This window comes from Leuciscus leuciscus (assembly GCF_965113295.1).
Source record: "Leuciscus leuciscus genome assembly, contig: HAP1_SCAFFOLD_729, whole genome shotgun sequence".
NCBI lineage: Eukaryota > Metazoa > Chordata > Actinopteri > Cypriniformes > Leuciscidae > Leuciscus > Leuciscus leuciscus.
The window spans coordinates 2459-13625 of NW_028118011.1; the positions used below are offsets into that span (position 1 = coordinate 2459).

At 36.3% G+C, this 11167-nt stretch overlaps 1 protein-coding gene and 1 long non-coding RNA gene across 2 annotated transcripts; one reads left to right on the top strand and one right to left on the bottom strand.

Annotated features, from left to right (window-relative positions):
- Positions 1-2310: 2310 nt before the first annotated feature.
- Positions 2311-3181, bottom strand: LOC309491926. The gene is made up of 3 exons (XR_014203370.1): positions 3041-3181; positions 2570-2644; positions 2311-2479 (listed from the first exon to the last, which is right to left on the bottom strand). It is a non-coding gene; the product is annotated as an uncharacterized lncRNA (long non-coding RNA).
- Positions 3182-8634: 5453 nt separating this feature from the next.
- LOC309491927 (uncharacterized protein) lies at positions 8635-10137 on the top strand. The gene has a single exon (XM_082190956.1). The coding sequence runs from the start codon at positions 8928-8930 to the stop codon at positions 9714-9716; it is 789 nt and encodes a 262-aa protein (XP_082047082.1). The 5' UTR covers positions 8635-8927; the 3' UTR covers positions 9717-10137.
- The last annotated feature ends 1030 nt before the right edge of the window (positions 10138-11167 follow it).

Consider the following 11167-nt stretch of genomic DNA (forward strand, 5'->3'; position numbering starts at 1 on the left):
CTTCTCAAAAACAAATGTGAATATTAAGCATTTGCTACAGGATGAATCAATGCAAACATGATTATATGATTATAATATCTGTGGCTTGTTGTGAAGACTTTTGTAGTCTGACGTTAAGGTGCGCTCGCTTTGGTAAACCTGAAAGGGAAATCATTAGGGTTGTTTACTTGATGTTAAATGTGGAAAAAATGAGGTGCAGGCTGTAAAAAGTCAGTTTGACTCTTGCACCCGCTGACTGTCACCATGGAGACAAGCCCATCACAAATATAGCAGTACTGAGTCTGACTGAGACAACTTTCATCTTAATCCAGGTAGTATTGTCTTCATGCGCATTTATTTTGATGAGCAAGATTTTGTTTTACAGTAGAACGTTTAAAAAAATAAGGCTTGTTAGAAAGCGATACATAGGGTATAACACACACACAACACTTTTGTGTCTTCTCTGCATTTCTCTTCTTCTCTAGCTTGCTTCATAATAGTTGTCTAATAAACCTGGCATTACATATTACAAATATTGTTGGGTCTTTGACGAATTGTGTTTAAGTCATTTTGGATAAAAGTATTTTCTAAGAGTATAATTGTTAATGTAATGTATTGTGCATAATGCCTTTTAAAAAATATATTCATACAGCTCTGTCTTGGTAGAAGACTGAATGAAAGCTTGTTTATTTAGTTCGGATTGGTTCCTTTTTCTAACTGCGTCTGGGAGTGATTCATTTTTTCTGGGCCGCCTCTTACTTTTACATCTGTAGATGGAGCACAAGCAGCCAGTGCTGTGGATGGTGAGTCAGGGAACGAAGAGAGATCAGCCCATCCTCCCCTGACAAGACACAACACCCATCTTTAACACAACCTCATCAAACCTCAGGCAACCATGCCAGCTTACAAGGGTGAGTGCAGATCAAGAGGCATGTGTCAACAATGTACTGTTGTACTCTTTTACAAGGGCTTCAATGGAGGGCCAAGGAGGTCCCAGACATTTCCATTACACTGTTACATGCGCCTGCAGCGATTGTAGCATATAGTTTGGGAACCCCCTGAAATTAATGTACTGTAATGTAAAAGAACGATTGTGATGTTTCTTAAAGCTTCAGGAATGCATATGAGCGGATGAAATGTTGTAAATGCATTTGTTTAAAGCCCTGGTCCTCCAGATAGACTTGCAGGTACACTGTAAAAATAAAAGGTGCCTGGAGGAACCTTTTGGGGTTCTTCACTTTGCCACACCGGCGGAACCGTTTGTAGATCCTCTAGGCACCCTTTAAAAAGTGGTGGTTCTCTGAGGAACCACACAGGTTTCCTGAGGAACTCTTATATTAGGCACTGTGTGGAACCACTTTGGGTGCCTCCAGGAACCAAATTATATATTTTTTTTATATATTTAATTGCATGTTGTTACTACGGTTACCTTTGACTTCTATTATAATAAACAAATTGAACCAAATACAAAATAAGAATTGTTTATTACATATTTTATATTCATTTTTATACATACACTTCCATGCACATGGGAAAAAAAGCTAACTATAGATTAATATCAATGAATACACAAAAAAAATTGTATAATACATAAGCAACATGAATAATCAACCATATACAATAGGTTACACAAGAAAAGACATTTCAACAAAATGCATGGAAACACGTTCCATGTAATAAATCAATGTAAAAAAAAAACTAAAAAAACCAAAACATTTTGACTAATTAAAAATGTCCATCTTCACTTAAAGGTATAGCGGAGGATGTTTTACTTCCTGGTGGGTAGTCTAAACTATTGGTCCTCCTAATTGTCAATCATTCTGGTGAATCAATCAAACTTTTCAAAAAGTGGAGAGGGCGGGTCTTATCTAAAATTTGGAAAGATCCTCCGCTATACCTTTAACTTTAAAACATTTGTGTTTCAGTCCACTTTTTAAGTCTGACATCACTGTTTCCAAGTCCAAAAGCTCTATCAGGTGCCAATAACAAACAAACAGTGCTAATATGCACTCATTGTGCTGTAATATTCCTGAAAAATATGATCCTAACCTTTATCTCTATACCGAAATCTGCTATTTTGAATCATAAAATGTTGGGGATTTTTCACAAACGAAATCAGCAATTTCGTTTGTGGTCGAAAATGTCACTATGGGACCAAGTTGGTCACTGGAATTCGCTAGATTTGACTCATGTGTGAGCTGTGCTTCATACATTACGTGCTGACAATGGTCAATGGACCTTTTTGCCTGTGTAATTTCACGAAATTCAAAAATGTGACTGCACCTTTACTCGATGCAACATAAAATGCAATCAATAATAAAATCTTCACAAGGGACATGTGAGGTACTTAAAGAGTTAGAAAAGTGAAAAGAAGCATCAGCTTCATTTTCCGTTTGTTTTTCCTCTTTTCTGGTGGATGGTCCAGGCACTTCAGTGATTTTCAGGCCTACAGGAGGATTTTTATTCTTGTTCAAACTTGTATTTCAGCTTACCGAGATCCCTGCAAAGTACAACATTTACTGTTAGTAAGGTTATTAAAATGATAGTTGTGAAATTTAAATAATTTCCTCAGCCTTGTGATGTTCCAAACCTGTTTGACTTTCTGTCTGTGGAACCCAAAAGCAGATCTCAGGCATAATGCAACCCCAGTCACCGTTCGCTTTCACTGCATGAAACAAGCAGAAAAAAATTGTGTAAATCATTCATTAAACCATTCTTATGTACACTTGTCTAGTTCAATTCAATGCAACAATTAATATAAAAACGGTTAAGCTCCAAAAATGTCAGAGAAAAGATCCTAAAAATAATCAATGAGTTCACAACTCATGTGTTACGGGTTGTGTTGTAAGTCTTTTGAAGCCATATAATAGCTTTTTATAGTGATAATAATAATATAAAATAATAGTGATATTATTTTTCTGAGTAACATGAATGAGATTTGAGAGCATGAGGGAAGATTTTCAGAGAATAACTGATTAAAAAAACACAAGTACACAGTCAAACAATACAATTTCACACAGAAAAGTTCATAGTAATAAAGCATGTGGTGTAGGTAACTTACTGTAATTCAATGTTGCCACTGAAATGTTCAGATTATTTTAGAAATGTACTGGTTGTTCTGGGGAAACAAAAGAACAAAGCTGATTATTCACAACATAATATTTATTGACCAGTAAATGGCTTTAAAATGGTATTTGAGAGAATGAGGGCACCTGTAGTAAGGAAAGTTTGTGTTATTCAAATGATGTGGATTTGAAAACAGATGGATCATTAGGTAATATTTATTTCTTAGCCAGCAATTATTCAGTGAAGTGTTTATGCCGATGTTTTTAGTTCTAATAGTCCAAACGACTGCCAGGCTAAGTTTTTGACGGACGTGATAATATGTGTGAGGGGTGAACCATGTTTGAGTTTTTGGTAATCATAAAACATGCTGGAGAGACGTTCAAAATGTTTTTGCGTGTTATTATACTTAAATAAATTACATGTTAATCAGAGACTGACATGTTTGGCTTGTCAAAAATGTTACATTCGGCTGTCGCAAATTCGTTGACTTTTGAGAATCAAGTACATTTTTGACCATAAAAGGAGTGGTTTTGATGCACAAAGTAGTTTTTTATTGTCTCTTATAACAAAAATATTTTATTAAAACCCATGAAAATGCAGATTCTGTTGTAAATAATAGTGAAAAAAACACTTTTAAAAACTGTTGTTTCATTATAACCCTTTGCAGATTTTGACTCTTATCTTATTTTTAGTTATCTTAGTTGTAGTATTTGGTTTTACTTTTGCAACTACATGTCAAATAACTCTCATTAGAGACTGTCAGAGGCCCACACGGAAAAAAATTAATAGTTGAATAAAGTCTTTTTTTTTTTTTTTTTTTGCACAAAAAGTATTCTCGTCGCTTGAAAAACTTAAGGTTGAGCCACTGTAGTCACTTGGACTATTTTAACGATGTCTTTACTAACTTTTCTGGGCCGGCAGATATCAATTACCGAGTGAGCCAGCTCTCAGATTTCATCAAAAATATCTTAATTTGAGTTCCGAATATGAGCGAAAGTCTTATGGGATTGGAACAACATGAGGGTGAGTAATTACTGACAGAATTTTTGGGGTGAACTAACCCTTTAATGCAGTATTTAATTTCAGATTAATATAGAGACTAGGCCTTTAAAATCCAATTTTTGAAGTCAGATTAGCGCCATCTGTTGAGAGAATATAAAATAAAACATGTCATTTTATGGTGTTACCACTAGATGCCTGTATAGCTCTCTATGGAGAGGCTTGTGAATTCTCTAGTAGTTTTTGGACAAAATTACTTCCTTTTAAGATGTGGATTTGAATGTATTATTATTATTATTATTATTTTTTAATTCTCAAATAATACTTTTTGTCAAGGTTTATAAAAAATATAAAAACATTTTTTTTTAAGTGTACACGTTTTTGCATTATTATTACTACAGTCAAACCTGAATACAGAGAAAGCATTTTGTTACATGTAACATTAAAATTCAATGCAAAATGTACAAAAAATAAACAGGAATGCTTGTTTTTTCTTTAACATTGTATATTATCAACACTGGTTGTGAAAGGCGTGAACAAATTTAAAAATAGAATAGCACAAATACTAGCACTTTCATTAAAGCATTAGTGGCCAGTAGCCTACAGTGACATACAGCTAAAACATTTTTCCAAAGAATGTTGTAACAAATTCATGTTTTCCATGCGGACCTCTAATTTCTCTGCATACTTCTCAAGCCTCACCACCCCTTTAAAACCATGTATCCAAATAACTGTGTCACTGACTTCTAATAACTGCCAGAAAGCAGCTTCTCATTATCTAACTTCAGACTTAAGATTTACAAATCTTTAGACAATTCACAGGTATGGCCGAGCTATCTCTAGTTCTCCCAGCAAGTGAACGGCTATCTAAAAGGACCTTGATTTATACATGGCGACTGATAATTACTAGTGTCTAACCATTCGTCAAAAAAAAAAAAAAAAAAAGACTATGGGGATGGGTTTTAAGAGTATGCTTGAAGTTCAGTACAAGACAATTAATCTGCCAACAATTCTTGTAAATCACCAGTGTCTATGTGTTGGACTACATCAGTTAGTCTGGGGCAGTAGGTGATTTAAGTGTGCAAATGTTTCCATTACAAATGAATCACACACTGCTGGTTGTGGAGTGCAGAGAGTCAGAGTCATGGAGTGGAACAACTGACTAAATATAAATTCAAGGTCGTAGAGAAAATGAAACACACATTTATTTTGTGAACTGGTGCAAATACTGCTTCACTATACGGTCTCCGTTTTTAATTTGAGTGTATTTATTTTATTTATTTATTTTTTTGCTTGAGTTGAATCGAACACCCCACTCTTAAAAAAAGGGCAATTAATATGAATGTATTGATTTTTCACAGGTGTTTCACTCGTATTTTGAATTTCGCATTGCATTGTGTTTTAGGATTAAAGGAAAATCCGTACGGATGATGGCTAAAAAGTATTTATCTATCTGTCCATCCGTTCGTCTTTCTGGACAAAGTCTTTTTTTTTTTTGTCATGCCAGCATTCAGACTTAGCTTTTATAGTTATTACAGCCATACAGTTAATATATTGTACTTCCTTATGTTTAAATTATATTCTGTGTCCTGTTTGCTAACTTATTCCAAAATCAATTTAAATTGCAATTTAAAAGGCATTCTCAATTCAGTTCTGAATATTGCCCAACCTGCTTTGCTAATAATGGACTTGATGAGCTGGGAATCCATTCTTATTGTTTTGAGGGGCAGTTCAGGTTAAGTGTCCAGCTCAAGGGTGCTCTTTAACCTTTGACTCGACCATCAGCAGTTTCCATTTATAAATGACTTTTTGGCTGACAGTTTAGATATCGGGAGAAAAAGTGGACATTGATGAAATGTAACTTTTGGTAAAAGGTAAAAGGTCTGTGATTGTTATTTTTAGTATTACCTGCCAAAAAAATCTGGTTATTTTAAGTGTTTTAGTTCCCAAACCTTGCAAACAAACCCCTTAATTACCAAATACATCAGTCTCTCCTTTCTGTGTTCATGACCCCTAATTTTTTCTCTCATAACCACTGAGAAAAAGCGGCAAAAACAATTACACTGACATTCCCACGCTCCCTCTGTCTGGCTGTGGTAGTCCTGTTTTCGTCTTTACTAACCTTGGTGTTTTTACCCAAAAGTGTTATTATGTTTACCAGGTCAACAGAGCTGTCCAACACCCTCAATTCTCATTGATTTTATTCCTGTTCGAATGTAAAATCCCAAAGCAGCCTATAATTAGCATGCAAAGGTTGTGGCATTTTACAACTAATTTCAAATTATAGAGCAAATGCAGTATGACACAATACAGAGCCCTGTGTTTAAACAAACCTGCATTTTGGATTATAATTGCACAACAAGAAAAGGAAGAGGATGTTGTAATTCCTACTTAAGCAACTATATTTTCCACTAACAAAAACCGATTTGCCTTTCACTGCATATCTGGAAAACACCCCACGCCCATGAGGGGCATCAAGTCAACACATCTATCGGCCAAAAACAGTAGTTTTACAGTTATACAGTAGTTAAATGGCTTGACTAACCCCTCTCAGCAACTAAGGGTTTGTATAACTTCAGGTGCTTTTTGTCTATTTTAATTTTTTTTTACAATTTAACAATGCAGATTAAGGTGCAATAAGATTGGTCTTGATGAATGTTTGAATAGACTTGGTACAGGTAATTGTTCTGCTAATATGGTGCTCCATTAAAAACTTGGTTGGAAAATGACTTTGTCACAGTAGTTTTGGTGAGCTAATCTATTGTATTGTTTGTAAAATGACAGTCAAACCCATAAACCTAGATGGCTGAAGTCATAACTAGGCAGTAAAATCTGGCCAGGAAGGAAGCAATGTCCAAAATGGTGCCTTATTTCTTGTTTAAAGGTTATTGCACCACCACCCACTGCTGATATGATCTTAGCTGTTAGATGGCATTCTTGAGTCATTGGTTTGACTGGAGGCTTGTTGACTGTAAAATAGGCACAGCCCAAGAGAAGATGGAACGCTTTTGCCATGACCGGTCCGTCTTGTGGCTTCCTCAGTTGATTGTGACTTTGTACTAGTTAATTATCATCTAACCAATATTGTGCAATATTCCTCACTGAGTGGGAATGTACATGAAAATGTCAATGCATCTAAATATCAAAAAGTTGGATGGTTTTAAAATGGATGGCTCAAAATACTGAATGATTGAAGGAGGTCAGTTAATTAAAATTTCACAATATTATCCACTTTCAGTGCAAACAGAACAAACCTGAGAGTTCAAGTAGGGGATACACAAGCCGTTTGTGAGTGAGAATAAAAAGGCAACAGCACCAAAGCCCTTAACTCACAGTCATCACAGGTAATAATTGTAAATTATCTGTGTTCCTTTTCCCCAGCTTTGAAGTGAGGTGGCTACTGTCTGTTCTTGCCCGTAGGAAGCGCACATTAGATTTATGACTTTGCAGACAACCAAATTACACTGTCCCTCGTTGCAGCCCAGGAAGGCCAGTAATCGCTTAATACACAACAGCTAATTGTGACCATACAGAGATACAGAGTTTATGTGACACATGATAAGTGTTTTTCCATCCCTCTGGCAGAGAAGAGGTGTAAAGGCAAATTGGTAAAAGAGGCTTATCTGATAAAGCTGTAATTTGTCATAAATGTTCCCATTTTTCTCTCAACACCCAGGATACGGCTTAGACAATCTATCTGGATAAAGGTGAAGGAAAACTAGCAATGAAATTCTTTTCCTCTGTTGTCATTTATGCATTATGAATGATCGATGTTTGAATGGTTCAGAATTGGGAATTCTACAGGCTTCTCAGCACTTTCATAGTTACAGTCTTATGTAGAGAGGTTCTTTACTTGTTGTAATTGTAGTTCTATCTAGAACCATTTTCTGTTGAAGAACCCTTTTATGCTGAAATGGTTCTTTGTGTTGGGGATTAGGGTTCTTTATTCCCACCCTTTTGTTTTTAAAATCTGTAAAACTGTCAAAAAATTATTTCAAAATAGCTTTTGACTGGTTTTCTCGAGCTCAACCACACAAACTGTCAACACACTCTGTAGATTTGAACTTTTAAATGGTAACTAGTTGCAAACTGAAAAAATGTCATCTTGTTCTTTTTAGATCCCTTTTTCCTAAAGATGTAGTTCTCCCAAATATTTTGTCTTAATTTGCACACCCCAGTGTCATTCATTCATTTTTATTAATGGATAATAAAAATTAAGGTTCCAAAAGGAGGTTTTCACAGGGATGCCATAGAAGAACCATTTTGGGATCTCCAAAGAACCCTTTGCAATGGAAAGCTTATACGGATGTTGAAGTTTCCTCAGGGAACTATACGCCAATAAAGAACCCTTATTTTTAAGAGTGTATCCCTCTGAGAGATGTTTTTGCATTTTACAATAAATAATGAATGAACTGTGATTCCATAATATTTACAAGGAAGAATCATGTCTGCAATATCAATACTTAACTGTCAAAGCGTCAAAAACAAATATAAAGCGCCTCATTTTCACACACCGCAGTTACGTGCATCTGTCAACTCTGCAATTGTCATTCCTCGTTTTCGGCATGGTACAGTTGGAAAGATCAGATCCTGTGTGTTGAGGAGGTGTGTCAAAGCCTGTTGACTGATGTCTACGCTTGCCTGGAGGGCACTTGTAAACACAGAATACACCTTTGCTCACGTGACACATCTACAGATTGCGTTTAAAAACCCCTCTCACCCTCTCTGAGACTGACAGATCTGAACTGGTAGGTGAGGAGAAGATTTCAACATGTGGATGTTTTGCAAAAAGAACTGTTTGTAGTTCACACGGACCGTAAGAGATCTCATCTCTCATACCAAAGCCAAGATTTGTGTTTTGAAGTAGGCAAAAGTCAACAACAATGAGTTTGGGCAGCACCAGTACAGAATCTGAAGTTTCAGAGGATGAGATGGAAGATGGTCCTTTTGGTCAGGATGACGACTGTGAAGACGAAAGCCCCGGAAAGCTTTGTTCAGAGCGCTCAATGTCATCGGGCCCAAGTGACACAGAGGACGTCAAAGCAGTTAAGAGCCGTACTCGGCCCAAGCGGTCCAAAGCACGGAGAGTCGCTGCCAACGTCCGAGAACGGAAGCGCATCCTTGACTACAACCAGGCCTTCAATGCATTGCGCACTGTCCTCAAACATGATCTTAGCGGAAAGCGCCTGTCCAAGATCTCCACGCTCCGCCGTGCCATCCACCACATTTCAACTTTGTCTTTGTATCTGAGGACGCATTCAGCCACAGAACCACACGCACCTCCGTGTACCCATATGGAGTGCTACCGACAGCCAGAAGAGAACAGTTCCCTGTCTAGGAAGACGGGAACTTTCCAGGAACAGATGGATAACTACATTCCCCATCAGCCGGAGCTCGCGGTCTCTACAGAGATGTATCAGGACTCATCAAACTCGACACCATCTCAACACTACAACCACTGCGCAACCAACAGTCAGGGACACTTTGGTCACCACTGGGAGGACCCAAGCAGTGATTGCTACAGTGGAGGACCTGGATATCAACATGGGACAAGGGTCACCTGTCATCAGAACCACATGGAAACTTATGCAGATTCTGCTAACCCGTCTCTGGCTCTGCAGCTGAGTTACCTTCAATGTCATGGATACCAGCAGTTTCTCAGTATGCACTAACTTTTCTTATGCTAGTTATGTTGAAAAGCATTAGAAATGTTTTAATATAATAGTGTAGATTGTATATTTGGATACATTTCTCAGGTTAAAAAATATACTGTATATTACAGCAAATGCCTGGTAAAAATTTCTTTTATAAGTATTAGTTTATTGTACATTGTAAATAAAAAAATAAAAAAAGTGTCACAAAAATAAATTGAATTATTTTGTTGTTGCTTAAAGGCTGGCTTCAAGATTTTGTTACCTCCTTTTGTTTTTGTCATATGCTCAAACCCTCAAATAAAGCAGCTTATTAAACTGACACTGGCTCTTTTCAAACCACTGTCCTTAAAAGTACAAGTATCTTTTAAATGTAAATGTAATGCAATTAATGTACTACCAATGAGATATAAGGTATTAAGTGCAATCCAATTCATTTTGATTAAACCATGAGAACATTCAGTAAGATTCACATTATTTCTACAGTGATATCTAATCATGATTTTATTTCACAAACTTTATTTCTCATAATTGCGACTCTGTTGTGTGACTATTTCTTTAAAGTTATTCTTATTACCTGTATTATTTATTTATTTATTTAGTACTTTGAGGTGATAGTGAATTCCATATGTCATGCATTACTACAGTGTGTAGAAAAGTCAAAAGTGGTTGTAATGCAGTTTGAAATTCTTGTGGGTGGTAGAGCAAAACTGGTTAATCTGCAAAATTCCTTGTGAAGTGTTAAAACATCTGACACATGCATATTGCTGTCAACGTTAATTATGGCTTAAGTCAAGCAGGAGTTCTGCTAGTGAATTAGTTGGAATTATTGCACACCTTTCCAAATTTACTGTTGAACAAAGTGGCAGCAGGCAATCAATGGTTAGAATATAGAAAATGACAGCAAGTCTTATAGGCTATCTAATGAAAATACAGATACAAAATGGTATAAATGTGAAGCCTAAAATAATTGAGTGTAAAGCTTTATTACTGATGACTGAATGATTACTACGTGATGTCACAATCAGGTTTCTATTGTAAAATGTTCTGTAATTATTCTAATAGGATTTGCTGTGCATCTTTGCAAAGAATACTTATTAAGCAAATGGAAATATGACTTTAAAGACAATTTATGCCGTTCAACAGCAAAACAGATCTCCTTATTTTCTCTATTCCTTATACAACCTTATTCTAGGGTCATGGGGTGGAGCCAATCCCAGTTTCCTTAGGCAATGGCAGGGCTATTAACTCCTTAAGTGTTATTAAAAGTCCTTTTTTAACCATTTGAGATCTGCAAATGAGCAATAGTGTCTTAAAAAAAGTAATGTATTTAATAGAGAACTTATTCCAGCAGAAAGGGGGAAGTGATAGTCTGTCTCAGGAGGTTCTCCCCCCTCAGGACTGATGGAGGGAGTTGATTCCAGTAAGATGGGGGAACAGGAACAGGAAGGAGCTCAGAGCTCCCTCAAGGC